Source organism: Eubalaena glacialis, chromosome 3 (genome assembly GCF_028564815.1).
Source record: "Eubalaena glacialis isolate mEubGla1 chromosome 3, mEubGla1.1.hap2.+ XY, whole genome shotgun sequence".
NCBI classification, from domain to species: Eukaryota; Metazoa; Chordata; class Mammalia; order Artiodactyla; family Balaenidae; genus Eubalaena; species Eubalaena glacialis.
In genome coordinates this window covers 26,714,907-26,730,493 of record NC_083718.1, presented here as the reverse complement: position 1 = coordinate 26,730,493, position 15,587 = coordinate 26,714,907, and the positions used below count along the sequence as shown (strand labels likewise).

The window sequence follows — 15,587 nt, the reverse complement described above, 5'->3', positions numbered from 1 at the left end:
CTTCATGTATTTGAACTTCTGTTATTAGATACATAAACACTTTTATTGTTATGACCTCTTGATGAATTGTGCCCTTTATCATTATTAAATGTCTCTTTTTCCCTCTAGTAATATTTTTTGTCCTAAGTCTCTTTTGTTTGATATTGATATAGCCGCCCCCAGCTTTCTTATGGCTACTGTTTGCATGGTATAGCCTTTTCCATACTTACATTTTCAACCTATTGTTTCTTTATATTTGAAGTGCACTTCTCATAGGTAGCATATAGTAGAGTCTTGCTTTTTTATCAAATCTGACAATATTTACTTTCTAATAAGGGTATTCAGACAACTTACATTTAATGGGATTCTTCATTTGGTGTGTTCCAAAGCATTATTTTTCTGTATGTTTTGTATTCAACCCATCTGTTCTTTGTTCTCCTTTTTATTTTATTTGCTTTCTTTTGAATTTATTGAACACTGTAAATGATTCTACTTTATATCCTTTGTTGGCTTTTTAGTTGTAACTCTTTATTATTTAGTGATTGCTGTAGGATTTATTGTATACATCTTTAAGTTATCACAGTCTACTTTTAAGTGATATTATACCACTTCATGTCTAGAATAAGAACCTTACAAGAGAGTACTTTCATTTCTCCACTCCTAACCTTTGTGCTATTGTTGTCAAACATTTTAATTTTGCATATGTTATAGCCCACATGTTACATTGTTGTTATTTTTGCTTTAACAGTCAATTAGCTTTTAAGGAGATTTAAATAAGAGGAAGATAGCATATATTTATTCACATAGTTGTCATTTCCAAAGCTCTTCATTCTTTTGTGTATGTCCTTTGTGATGAATTCTTTCAGCTTTTTTAAGTCTGAAAAAGTCTTTATTTCCCTTTTATCTGAGAATGATATTCTGGTTGGGTGTATAATTCTAGGTTGGCAGTTTTCAGTACTTTAAAAATGTTGCTCCATTGTCTTCTCACTTGTATTATTTCCAAGAAATCTGCCATCATCTTATCTTTGTTCCTTTACATGTAATATAATTTTTTTCCTCTGGCTATTTTCAAGATTTTTTTTGTCATCACTAGTTTTAACCCATTTGATTATTATGTGCTTTAGTGTAGTTTTCTTCATGTTTCTTGTGCTAGGGGATCATTGAGCTTCTTGGATCTGTGGGTTTATAGTTTTCATTAAATTTGGGAAAGTATTGACCACTATTTCTTTAAATATTTTATCTGCACCACCCTCTGTGTCTTTCCCTTCAGGGACTTCAATTGCACACATATTAAGACACTTGAAGTAGTCCTATAGCTCTTTTTTTTAATCGGTTTTTGGTTGTTTGTTTTAAAATTTTCTCTCTGTACTTCATCTTGGATCGTTTTCATTGCTATATTGTCAAATTCACCAATCTTTCCTTTTGCAGTATCTAATATGCTGTTAATCCCAACCAGTGTATTTTTCATCTCACACAATGTAGTTTTTATCTCTAAAGATTCAATTTGTATCTTTTTAATACATTCCATGTCCCTATTTAACTTTTTTAATGTTTGAAATGCCATCATAACTGCTTTAATGTCCTTCTCTGTTGATTCTAATATCTATGTCAGTTCTGGGTTGGTTTCAATGATCTCTTCATTATAGGTCTCATTTTCTTGCTTCTTTTTGATTGGGTGCTGGACATTTCTATATTTTTTTAATGTTTTTAAGCTTTGTTTGGGGATGCAGTTGTTTAGAAACAGTTTGATCCTTTATGGCCTTACTTTTAAGATTTGTTAAGGTGGAAACCAGTCAGTTCTCAGTCTAGGGCTAAGTGTTCCTGACTACTGAAGCCAGACCCTTGCAGGTACCCTACCCAGTGCCCTGTGAATCTTGAGGTTTTCTAGTCTGGCTGTTGGGAACAAGCACTATTCCTGGCCTTGTGTGAGTCCTGTGCACTATTACTTCTAATCTTTTCCGGTGGTTAGTTCCCCAGCCATGGGTAGTTTCATCACTCTGTGCTGATCAGTACTAGGTTGAATACTTGAGGAGACCTACTACAGATCTCCAGAGTTCTCTCCTCTCCAGCACTCTGTCCTGGAAAAGTTGCTACCTTGGCCTCCCTGGACTCTCAGCTCTAGCTCCTCAGTTCAGAGAGTCTGCCAGGCTCCACCTGAGTTCCCTGTCTCTGAGCCGTGGCCCGAAAACTCTCTCAGTGCAGTAAGCTGGGAAACGGCTAGTGCTCACCTCCCTTACTTCCCACCTCTCCAGGATCACTGTCTTTTGCTGTTTGATGTCTAGTGTCTTGCAAACGGTTGTTTTACACATTTTGTTCAGTTTTTGGTTGTTTCAGGTAAGAGGAAAAATCTGGTCCCTGTGACTTCATCTAGGCCAGAAGTGGAAGTTCTCATGAGCAAGTTTGTGATTTTCCCAGGGGAACTGAATGAGACTGATGTTTGTGCAGCACCTGGCACTTGGCAGATACTCAGCAAATACTTGGGTCTTCCCTGACTCTGCACCTGGTTGTTAATTCTTCCTGGTTTTACTTTGAGTTATCAACCTGACTCCTGGCTGAGCTTTAGGTCACGGTCTCTGTGACAGTCAACCAAAGCGGATAATCGCTTATGGGCTATTTATGTTTTAATATGATCAATTTCAGAATTCTGCTACACAGAGAAGATGAAGGTAAATGTAGACATTTACCTTCTCTGTGAAATTTCATCTAATTCAGCCTACATGAATTATTCATTTATTTATAGTAGGAATATCATCAGTAGGTTTTAGAAGATCAGTGGTGTGTGGTAGACAGAATTTAAGAGGACCGTGCTATTTGTTACCTCTGCATGATTTTGTAGGGGTTTCCTACTAGGCCATTAACTTCAACCTTTTATTTCCTCTTTTTTCCCATCAGATTTCCCAAGGAGCTATATGAAGGACAGATGAGTGTTTGCCAGAACTTAACCACTTCTTTCTTCTCTTGTCTTCTCTCCTGTGACAGTGTCTGGAGGCCGCAGCCGCCTGCACCTCATTGATCTTGGCAGCTGTGTGAAAGCTCTTAGCAAAAATCGGGAAGGAGGCTCAGGGCTGTGCCTCTCACTGTCTGCTCTGGGCAATGTCATCCTGGCTCTCGTCAATGGCAGCAAACACATCCCATACAAGTAAGTGACTCTTCTACTCAAAGAATGGGATGAGGAAAGCATGGTGCGAGGGCTGTGTGTGGGATTCTCTGTCCAGTGACATCTGGGGAGAGTTGTACTACAGAGGTACACTATGGACCACATTGTTAGTTCAGTGCCAGAAACCAGACTTCACTAAGAATTGTGTAATTCATGATCTTCCAAATTCAAAAGCTACAGAAATACTTAAATTTACCCCAATGCTAACATTAAGCTGCTCAAGTCAGAAATAATAAGAAGTTATCTCAGTTGAGGTCTCCAATCACAATTGCCGTTGGTAGATTATTGTCACCATTGTACAGATGCTTTATAGTGATGAGAGCAAGGGGCATAAGATTGAATTACCCTTCCCTTAGGAATAGGGCTACCATATTTAACCAATAAAAATATGGGATACACAGTTAAATTTGAATTTCAGATAAACAGCAAATATTTTTTAGTATAAGCATCCCCCCAGTATTGCATGAGCTATACGGGCATTCTGTATTTTATCTGGTAGTCCTATTTAGGAGAACTTAAAAAGCTTGGGGAATTACCACCCACCATCCTATGCAGATGTTTATTTCACTTCCAAGATCCTTTTCCTCTTTCTGTTGCTCCTCCAAGAAGATGAAATTAGAACTTCTCCTATGTCTGGAATAGCCAAAGACTTGCCATATCATCTGTGCTCATGAATGACCCAGCCCTGGAGCCACCCCTCACCACCATCACCCCAACTCATCTTTGTCATTGGACAATGTGATGATGGGATGATGGGTACTCTCCTGTATTTTCAGGCCCTGCCAATGTCCAGCTGCACCTTCCACTAACTATCTGAACCTTCCTTCACATCGCATAAACTGAGGGTTATAGCTATATGTCTTATCTATATCACAAGGATAAAAGGTTCAGAGTGATATGCGTATGAAAGTTTTTTGTAAAATGTGTAACACTATAGTCAATAACCAATAATGATAATGTGGTTGAGCCTATCCCCACCTATTTAAATGGAAATAACACCTACCTTACAGAGCTGCCTTGAGGATTAAGCAAATATACAATACATAGAATCATTTTTGTTTAATCTGTAGGATCCTACAAAATATAAATTACTGTTGTGTAGGACGGAAAAGGTAAGTCGGGCAGTTTGTTCTACAATAGCTGAGGTTCAGGACGAGTCCTCGAGTTCTCCTTCCCCTCTGCCCTAAGTTGATGCCAACACTGTGACTTTATTCTCCACCAGGAAGTCCATTACTAGACTACTTTAGGAGCTTAAATAGAGATTATAGTCCTGTCTGTCTCAATTCTTGAAATTTGGACTCCTAGGATAAACCCAGAAATGGCTTTTCTACCCCTTGTGAGGATTCTTTTCTCTGAGAAAAAATTCAAGTAGAAGGTTTATATAGTTTCATTCAGTATCATTTCTGCAGTTGAATAAAGTCAACTTGTGATTACAAGGAAAGAGAGAAAGAGAGGAAGGAAGGATGGAAGGAAGGAAAGGAGCGCGGGAGGGAAAGCAGGAGGGAGGAAAAGAAAGAAAGCAGAAAGAAAGAAAGAAAGAAAAAGAAAGAAAGAAAGGAAGGAAGGAAGAAAGAAAGAAGGAAAGAAAGAAAGGAAAGAGAGAGAGAGGGAGGGAGGGAGGGAGGAAAAGAAAGAAAGAGGAAAGAAAAAAAGAAAGGAAGGAAGGAAAGGAAGGATGGAAGGAAGAAAGAAGAAAGAAAAGAAAGAAAGGAAAGGAAAGAGAGAAGAGAGGGAGGGAAAAAAAAAAAGGTCTGCAGAGGTACTGTCAAGGTTGCAGATCTTAGAAAGGAAAGAGTTATCAGCCCTCATTGGTTTCCCTGTCCATAAAAAGGGAACCATGTCTATTAATGTAATAACTTAATAGATCATGGCGTAGACAGAATTCAAAATACCACCTTATGAGGTCACTGATTATGTATTTTACTTATATATCTCTCACATTGTTTCTGTAAAGTGACATGCTTTTATGATTTCAATAAATATTTGTTGAATTGATGGTGGGAGGGATGGATGAATGCAAGCATATGAAATTACTTTTACTTTAGATAAAGTAACTTCCTTTCGGTTCCAGTTGGGTTTTATTATAAACCTAAAGGGAAACATTAAGAATTGTTTTTATTAGTAGTTCAAGGTCTCTTGTTAAATTAAACATATCTAACATCAGCTAGGCACAACGACCAGCTACCTGCCCACTTGGGAGGGCTGACAAAGTGTGAAAACTCCACTCACCATTCTCTGCAGACATCTGTCTGCTTCAGTTCCCTTCCTTCCCTTCTGGCTCCAAGGGAGTGATGATTAAAGTGTTTCTATGTCAGAAGTCGGCACAGACTTAACATAAATGTGGTGTCTATGTAAGACACAGGCATAGAGTTGTCCCCCACCATCAGGATCCTTCTAGGGATCTTGCAGAGTTGCCCACTGCTTGATGCCAGGAAACATGGTGGCCTGGCCATCCGGCCAGCTCTGTCCTCCCCAAAACATTTGTTGGCAGTGCACTTGTACAGCCAGTTCTATCAGCCCTCAGTCCTTAATGCCCATCATTGTGTGTAAACTTTCAAAGACCCTTGCTGTAATATTGTTTCAGATTCTCAGCCACAGCATATATTCAATATTTGGTTCTGCAAATACATTTGCAAAGTGATTAATCAGCTATCTTGATTCTTGAAAGAAGAAACTATCTTCTTTCAAGGTACAGGAAGATAAGGCAAAGATTAACTCAAATCACCCAGCCAGCTGGTGGCAGGATCAAACCGCATCACTTTTCACAGCCTCAGAGACCTTGGCAGTTCATTGCCAATCCACTCCCCCCAACCTCATCAAGCTCTGTAATATATTAGCTGCCTTTGCTCTGCACAGCATGAGGTCTTCAGCACAGCAGGATGGCCCAGATTTCTTTTACCAGTTCAGTCAGCGCTCCAAAGCCACATCACATGGCATTTGTTAGCGTACTAAACACCTTTCCCATGTCAAACCTTGTCTTTGCAGTAGGTTCCTAAGACAGGGAAGGTTTTCTGCCCTTGCAGTTTCCTCTTACTCCTGTTCACTAACAGGAAAAGACGGAAAACCAAACTCCATGTTCGCTACCCTCCCCCACCCTTCCAAAACACAAAAACCCACTCCGTTTGTCACCCGGGACACTTCTGTGCTTGGAACCTGCATCATTTGTGTTTGCTTCTGGGAAATTAACTGGAATGTGCACAGAGGGGATATAGCCTGTCCTCGTTTCTCTTCATCATGGTGCCAGACTCTGTCATGTGAGCAAGCCTGAAAGCGAGTTTGTATTCATTACCCATCCCAGGTGCTCCCACGGGCACCCTAGGTGTGGCCTCAGTGGTTTTGACTTTGCAAATGATATTGCCTTTAGATATGACAGATGCAAGTGCAGAACAGGTTCCCAGCCTCAGCCACGACATAGCACAGGCTCGCTGGCCAATTCAAGTTCCATAAATCAATCCAAAATGGTGACACCATTCAGAAAAGCATTCGGGGACAGCAGGGAGACCACCAAGGGCTCCAATCCCCTAGTCAGTTCTGCACTGACAGGCTGCACAAAACTCCCTAACTTTGGGGAACCTCTTGTCTAGGGGAAGCTGTCATAGTCCCAAGCATTTTGACAGTGCACTTGCCAATTTCCTTCCGTCGCTCAGCCATTTGCTATTCCTCGCCACTTCTTGGGCACTAAGGTTGTAGGAGCCTTCCCTTCGATAGTTGAGAAAAATTAGGCAGAGATGTCTAAATGAATTCCCATGCCAAAAACAAGTGTTGCAGGCACACACCACTAGAATTGGTGCCCAGAAGGGCCACCACAAGAATCTGGCAGTGTGCACTTAGCTTTGGCTAAAGTGCTGTTATGTCCCAGCTGATCTGCAGGACTACAGTCTTTCCAGAGACTTGGAAATTCTAACGACCACCCAGTTCTCTCGAAATAGAATTTTTCGTCCCTTTTAGATGTCTAGTAAGGCGAAGCATACCCTTCACACTTACTCTAAGCCTGAAACATTTTTCCTTCATTTGTAACTGTTATTCCATTTGTATAAATAATTACTTTAATAGGTCAAATGGTCTATTTGATTATTTGCCAACAAGATGCTGTCCTCTGTTTCTAAACAACAGATATGTTATAATGTCCTGGCTTCCATTGAACAAGAGGTCATGGAAAGTCATTCTGTGACCCTCTCGTGTTGTGTCTGTCTGAGATGCTATTCCCAAGTAGCTTGAAGCATGGTCCTGCATGAACAATCCCATGATCGAATTGGTGCTCGATGCCTTTCTTTTATGGTTTTGGTCTGTGGTTCAGACCAAGACCAAATCCTTGTGTTTTGGAATCTGTCACTGACATACTCTGGGGCTCAGGCACCTGACTTCCTCGTGCCCTTCTTCTCTCTGGAGAAGCAGGTGGAGCCTGAGGCAGTTTGTTGTCATGAGCTTCAGTCTGCAAGCAAACACCACTGCAGGGGCCACTTTAGAAGCGGTTGTTCTACAAAAGTGATAAGGATGCCTATCATCAGGGTCTGGAACGGGAGCACTTTTCCTCCTAAGGCCCTAGTGAGGAGTCAGGAACTACGGTCACGTTTAAGAGAAAAGCAGCATCAGAGCACAGCATTTCATTCAAACCAGCAAGCATCACTAGAGACTCAAATTCAAGTTGGTGACTTGTGGAGAAATGAGAGTTTGTAAATAGAGGCAACTTTTTCAAAATGTTAACACCTCTTCTCATCCGTGCTGGAAACTGCAGGCCTAAGATTTCATAAGGCCTTTACAGGACTTGCATCTCTGAAGAATGTGGACATTCCCATGCCTTGCTTTGAGAAATATTTTCCCCCAGTAGCCATTTAGATACTGGGTTTGTCTCTGCTTTCTCAGAACTGGAAACCCACTCAGTGTCTGGGAAGCTAGAGAAAGGAGCTCATGACCAATATGAGCTACAATAATACTCAGTTCCCCTGACTCACATAGGAGACAAAAGGTTTGTTCCTCGTGACTCAAATGCATATTATTTACAAAATGAAATTGAATAGATATTTTCCAGGAAAAATGCAAAGGAATATCAATTCTCCAGATTTACTTAAGATAGCATGTAATGGAGAGAAGCTCTGTGTGAGAATCTTCGTGTGTGTGTGTGTGATATGAGACACATACATATGCATATTTAGCAACCTTTAAATGTGCATTAATGCTGTATTATCTCCTCCTGATTTACAGGGAGAACATCAATTTAGAACTATTTGCACAAACTCCAGATACCAGTTTATAGCATTCCCTATTTAGAAATAAAATAACCAAAGTCTCAGGTTGCCAAGCAACCGCAGCAATGATAATTCTTAGTGTTGCTGCTTCAAAAATATCCATTTTTATACATTTTAATGACTGTTAGGGTGCAGAGAAAGTAAGTTCAGAAAATCACCAGGACATAAGTCTCTTTTGTATGAGATTTTAGCATCTCTTTCCTTTCATTCTTCCCTCCTACCTCTATTTGCTTCCTTGGCCAGTGGTATCTTCATATATAATTATGAAAATTTTCAGAGATTGATATTATTTTCTTAAGAGTTGAGGCATCAACTACCAGTAAAAGAACTCTGCCAGGTTTATCACAGAAGCATGCAGGTCACTCAGGGAGAAATGAGGCTGTCCGGGAATCGGCTGGGATCACAAGCCCTGGGTTCAAGCATTGGTCCTTCCGCCACTGGTTTGACACATAAACTGTGCTTATCATCCTTTTTGTTCCCAGGAGGACCCCTTTGTGCCCCCTCACAGAGCAGATTGTTAGGCCCCCAACTCAGTCATGATCCTTGGCAGCAAAGCCATGGCATATATTTTTCTTTGTCTACCACGGCTAGTCCCTCTTGGAAAACGAGCTTCTGGTTTTAGGACTGAGCAGAAATCAGGAGGTTTCTTCATTTCCCTTTTGGCTTTTCAAGAGGTTTTCTTCCTTTATGTTCAATTTCTGAGAGTCCTAATCAGACTCTCTTCTCTCCAGATTCCGAACCAGTTGGCAAATAGATACAAGAGTGTGGCTGGGAATTAAAATTCTCCATCCGCTGAATCCCAGCAGAGTGGAAGGAGGTCTCCTCCTATCCCCCCACAAGCATAGACCCCAGGACTCAGGAGTGCGCAGAATCGGATCAGCAGAGCAATCCCGTACCCATACAGCCACATGGCTCAAGAGGAGGGATGTGTGTGACCTACAGGGGGACAGACAGACAGCCAGCATTGGGCTGTACGTGCCCATGGCCATGTTTACCAGCGCCGCCAGTCAGACCTTTTTCCTCCTGTGAGAAGAAGTAAATAAAAGGGAAGAAAGAAGGATGGGAACTTTGTTCTCCTTCTTTCCAAGGGGTTAGAGATTCCTAATTTATGGACTTACTGGGTCATAGGGAGAAGGAAAAAATCGTTTCCGTTACTTGTTTCCTGGGTTTCCAGCTCCGATCCAGGTGGTTAGCGTGTGCACGCGTGAGCTCTGGGTGGGGGCTCTTCCACGGTGCGAGCGTAATGACAACAGCTCGTAGTCATCGTTTCCTTACTGTGCATCCGGAGCTGCTCTGAATGCTTCCTGGGTGTTTAATTCTGCCGAGAGCCTCATGGCATAGATACTGCTATGGTCGTACTCGTACTACAGATGGAGAAATTGCGACAAGAGGAGGAAGTGACTTGTCCATGTCTACACGGCTGGTAGGCAACAGGGCTACTCCACTGTCTCCTGGTATATCACCACTTCCTGACACAGCGTCCGGAATGCTGTGGTGCTCAATCAATATCTGTTGAAATAACAAATGAGGGCAGACAATGGATCTAATGTATCTGCAAAGCTTAAATATGTGCAGTAGGTTGTAAGTGAAAGCGTTGAGTCCCAGGCATGGGACCACCTGTGGCCAGCTGTCCATTCAGGGTCATCTCCTGGCCTCACCTTTTCTGTGACAGTGAAGCTGGACTGACTGCCAGATACTTGTGACAGTGAGGAAAGTGAAATATGGAAGATGAGGACGGGAAAGAACTCTCCCTTCCAGAACCTAAGCCACTTGGCAGGGCTGAATCAGAGGAGCCCAACAGTCCCAATCCCATATTCTGGGCACCTCCAGCAGACAATCTCAGCAAATCTCAGCTATTTCACAAGTCTTCTTCTCTTTCTTAATTTCTGTCATCTTTCTCATGTAAGAGCCTGAAAGTTCATGTAGCCATTTCATGTACCCCATTAATGGAAAAAGCTGCAGGATGCTCTGATGCTGTCTTAGGATACAGGACCCCCAGACATCCCTCCTGCCTGGCCTCCAGCACAAGAAGTGTGACCATCTCCCACGCTGGAGACTGCACATGGGCACAGCCTCCCGATAAGACAGTTTCCAGCCCTCTTCCCCCTTGGTGGCAGCTTCTGTAGGTGCGTTGAAGCATTCATGAGTGGGTAGATTCCTGTCAGAATAGGAGAGGTCATCACCCAGTCTGGGTCTTGAAGTTCTGCTGAGCACAAGAAAGGTAAGGAAGGGAGAGGCAAGAGGTGAGGATGACTGCAAGGCTGTCAGGGCATGAGATAATGAGCTTCCTCCAACACCTGGCTAATGATAGAAGCTTTGGGCATTTCCACAATTGGCAGATGAGATAGTCAATCTATCAACTGGAATTTGTGAAGTTTCTTCAGGCTGGGCTCCCAGAAAAGTATGTGAAGTCAAATATCTGCGGTTTCCAAAAGAGATGAATTGTGACACGCGCCCAGGAGGTGACACTGAGCCGAGATCAGGGAGGCGTGGGTCCTCGTGCCAGGGCCACTGCCCACCTCCGAACACTCAGACGCCCTTCCTGCGCTTTTCATTCTCCACCAGCTAAATCAGAATAACCATCTTCTTTACCTCAGAAACGTGGTAGGTACCATTGAGACAATGTCTGCGATAGCCCTTTAAAGAAACATGCTTCAAAGGCAAAAATAGGACTGTTTTAATATATTTCAAAACGTTATAACCCAGACTGATCTGGCACTAGCATATCTTTTTATCTGTTTCTTGATTTTAAACATATGTGTTGCTTTTGGCCAAGTGGATTATAATTACTTTTTGTTGAAACAGAAGCTTCATGCATTTTTCAACAAGAGTTTGTGTGCCTAATGTACAGGGCCGCTGCCAGATACAGACATCTAATTTAAGAGAACGCAACCCTAAGTACTCTGCACAAGGAGAGAAGTCACGGGTTCCTTAGGAAGTGAAGGGCTCCGCCTGCCACCTCCCTCCGTGAGGCCGTCAGGCCTGAGAGTGGGTGGAGGTTGTGGGTGAGCAGAGAGAGGTACCTCTGTACACCCACAGGTTGTACCCCCAACTGTACCCCCAGTTGTATCTGTCTGGCCCACTGACCACTGCCATTCAAATGTTTAAAGATGCAAATTTTTCATATAATATGGCCTTTGAATACAAGCCACGTCCTGCTGGTGCTCAGCCAGAGACGGTGATGTGTTCCAACCCTGACTGTGTTAGATTTCCTGAGAGAAGGGTTTTTCTTCCAAAGAGATTTTTAAGGCTGACCTTGATGATACAAATTTTACCTTACACTTGAGATCCCAAGTGATACATAAAGTTTATTATTCATGAAGCACAGTGCTATTCTGATCAGCAAGGTGAATTTTGGCCCAAAGGACCCAGCTGAGTGAGGCGTTTAAGCACCTAATTTTGTTACAAGTCTGGTGGAGTCTACCAAACATATACAGGAAATACTTTGAGAAATACATAGTAGAATATCTGTAAGTTCTTTGATCCATTTAGTCATTCATTATCTATTAATTAAAAAATACTTATTGGACCCCTACAATACACAAGACACTGGAAATATAACGGAGAAACATAGATGATCTCCACTCCTGGACAATTTACAGTGTAGGGGAGATAGAGACATAAAGAGCCAAGTCCCACACCTGGTAATACGTAACACCGGTGCTTAACCCGCACCGTGGAAAGGGGGACCCAAGCAAGGCTGAGGGAATCAGAAATACTGTAGTAAAGGCTGTCTGGGGGGACTTCCCTGGCGGGCCAGTGGTTAAGGCTTCGCCTTCCGATGCGGGGGGTGCAGGTTCGATCCCTGGTTGGGGAGCTAAGATCCCACATGCCTTGTGGCCAAAAAACCAAAAACATAAAACAGAAGCAATATTGTAACAAATTCAATAAAGACTTTAAAAATGGTCCACATCAAAAAAAAAAAAATCTTAAAGAAAAAAGGCTGTCTGGGCAGAGGTGGTGATTCCGAAGCTCTCCTCATCGACTCCCACCCTTTCTTCATTCTCACTCCTCTGTTTTCCAAAGTTTCCCACAGTCCATCCTTAAATGCTTGAGCCATTTCACAGCTGTTCTGTCATTCCCTAGAATGATGTAGACATTGCCTGCCACAAATCATGATAAACTACTGGGCCAAATGCAAGACTCCAAATCTATAGCTAATTGTTATCTTTAATGATAACTAATCATCATATCACAAGTCATGTTGCTACCAGGAGAAAACAGCCAAAGGGGGAGGGCTTTAAGTTAGTTCGGGGCCAATGCACTTAGAGCCCAAGATGCCCTCGGGTATGCACAGGGCTCCGCGATTAGTCAAGGATAGCTTGATTTAGGCACAATTAGACATTAGAAGGGATGGAGCATACAAATGAGTTGGGGCTTAATTCATTTAAAAACTGTCTTGAACATTAATAGAGCTTCAATCAGAGTATCCAACCATAAATTCTCACCTGTTTCACAACTGGTTCAGGCTTCATTGAGCATTAATAGATTTTTTTTTTGCCCATGCAAATGAGGTGATAATTCATTTCATGTGTAATTGAACAATTTTCAAATAGTTATATTCATGGAGCAGTTAAGTTGTACCAAATTGTCTAATGTACCTAGCAATTTTTTAAACTAAAATAGAGCTGAATTTTATTTTTGATATAATAAAGAGAGAACTGAAGAAACAGAGATGGTTATGGTACATTTGTTACTGCTTTGAAGAGTAGTAGACTTTAGGAGACTTTACGATATTCCTTCGGGGCAGTAACCACAATTGCTACTTATTTTTCTTTTTCCTTACCATTCTTTCTTATCCTACTCCCTACCAGCAAAATCAGTAAAAATGTTGGGGGGTTTCTAGGTTTGGATGAAAGGAAGTAGTGTCAGGGCCCACAGTTTATAAGCATGCGTTTCCTAGTTCTGTGCCGCAACATGCCAATTTTACTGAGGGTTAAATACGTCTGTCCTAAAACTACTGTGTGAGCTCTTTCCTTCAGACCACTTACCTTATGTCTCCCATGAACCTTGCATCCCTGAGCATGAAATCCTGCCCTGAGGACTAGTTGCAATTGTTGTTTGTATTGAGAGGATTTGTATGTAGTTTCCTGAACAAAGTCCAGGGAAGGCCCTAAGGGCACATGACATACCCACTGTTTCCTTCTGAGGATTCTTTCTGGTGAAGGCAGAGAAGGCTTTAGTTTCATCTACCCTCCACACAGCTGCCAGAATGTGTTTTTAAAATGCATTTCTGATGTCACCCCCTTCTTTAAATCCGTCAATGGCTCCTTGTCAGCTACAGGTTCAAACCCTTTTATGGCCTATGAAGCTCTTTATAATTTGGGCCATGCCCACCTTTCTGATCATAGAAACTATGTACCATCTCCTGAAGCCCCCATGCCCTCTCACACTCCCAGGCTTTGTAGATGCTACTTCTTCTGCTTACAGTGGCCTTGTCCATTCATTCATTCATTCATTCAATGAATAGTTACCAAGAACATGCTATATTCCAGGACTGGCCTGGATCTCCCTCTCTACTTAGTGAGTTTCTGCCTATTTCTCTTACATGTTTTAATTGTGAACTGTGCCATGTATACAAATGTAGAAGCACACCTGCCCGATCTATAAAATAACAAGTTAAATACCTGTGTGCCCACCACCCAGGTTAGGAAATACAACATTTCAATGCCTCGGAAGGCCCCTGTGCGCTCTTCTGTGATTGTGCTGCCCTCCCGCCTTTCCCAGAGGAGACCACTGTGCTGAAAAAGTTTTGTGTTTACAATCCTTTTGCTTGACTTACAATTTTACCACCTAAATTTGTATCCCTAAAAACTATATTGTTTAGTTTTGTCTGTTTTTGAACTTTACATACATAGAATCATACTCTCCCTGGCCCTTCTATAACTTACTTTTTTCCATTAATATTTCATTTTGACATCCATATTGATGTGTGTAGCTATAGTTTATTAATTTTCATTGATGTATGATTTTTTCATTGTGGGAGGATACCGCAGAGTATTTGTTCTTCTGTTGATGGATTTCTAAGCAATTTGAAAAACTTAACTGTCGAATTTTTGTCTAACCCATGTCTAAATCTGATGAGACGACCACATGGCTTTACTCCTTTAATTCTTTAATATGGTAAATTACATAAATCAAGTTTCTAATATTAAAAATTCTGGCATTCCTTCCTGCCTCTCCTTCAAGGCTTATCTCAAATATTATCTCCTCTTTGAAGCCTTCTCTGATCTCTTTTCCTCCCTCCCAATTCTTTGCTCCAGAAAAGTTGTTTCCCTCCTCTAATCCCCTATGGCATTCTGTAGGTATTTCACTGTAGGCACTGATGTTATATTTTAATTATTTGTTTACATGCATATCTCTCCTACCACATGAGCTCATCAAGATAATGATAAAATCTTTTTCTTCAGGTTCCTTATTATTTTTGTACTAATTTGAATTAAACTAACCTGATCTAAACCCTACCTCTTAGGAGCAGAGATGAGTCAGACATCTGCCTTCAACCTTTGATGGCCTGCCTCACTACCTGGAGGATACTGTGGGCCCCCAGACTTGCATTGTGGCCATCAGAGCCCCATTCTCAACTAGTACAAAGTGCATCTTTTTGCAGTAGTGTCAGCCGTTTAGGACAGGCACTGAAGGAGAGGCACTGAAGCTATAGCCCTACTTTTTGAATCAGATATAGAGCAAAATTATATTCACTCTACTAGGTTATTTTGACAATTCATCAAGCATCTATGATGTATAAAGCATTATTCTAAGCATTAGGACTGATGCACAAAGCTTACAGATGAGTTGGACAGAAGAAACTAGTACATAAATTAGAATGCAAGGCATAATAAAGCAGTTAAAAGCCACATGATAAAGCACATTCAAGGAAGAGGTGAGAAGTTCCAGTAAGTCATCAGTGAATATGCCTTCTCTGACGATAACAAAATAAATACTAGATATGAATATAGATTCTTATTTACTGCTACAGCCCTCCAAATGTCTAGAATTTGGCAGAAGCAAATATGCCTTAGGGTTCATCCAAGAGATTTACTTACTCAGACTACGTCTTTATTATAATCATTTCTTGCATGGCTTTGAAGTTGGTGCCCTATGGATCTAAGTATAGGGAAGTTCCAGGAATGCATTAGAACCCTAAGGAAAGGCTGTCGTTCTGACTAATTAATGTCCCCAGGTTTGGGAATGGCAGCCCATCT

At 41.5% G+C, this 15,587-nt stretch overlaps 1 protein-coding gene across 1 annotated transcript in view; it reads left to right on the top strand.

Moving 5' to 3' along the window:
- Window positions 1–15,587, top strand: part of KIF26B (kinesin family member 26B) — a 490,689-nt gene that overhangs the window by 427,626 nt on the left and 47,476 nt on the right. The window contains exon 10 of the mRNA XM_061187375.1: window positions 2,959–3,118. Within this exon, the coding sequence (XP_061043358.1) occupies window positions 2,959–3,118 (160 nt within the window). The remainder of the gene's footprint in view (window positions 1–2,958; window positions 3,119–15,587) is intronic.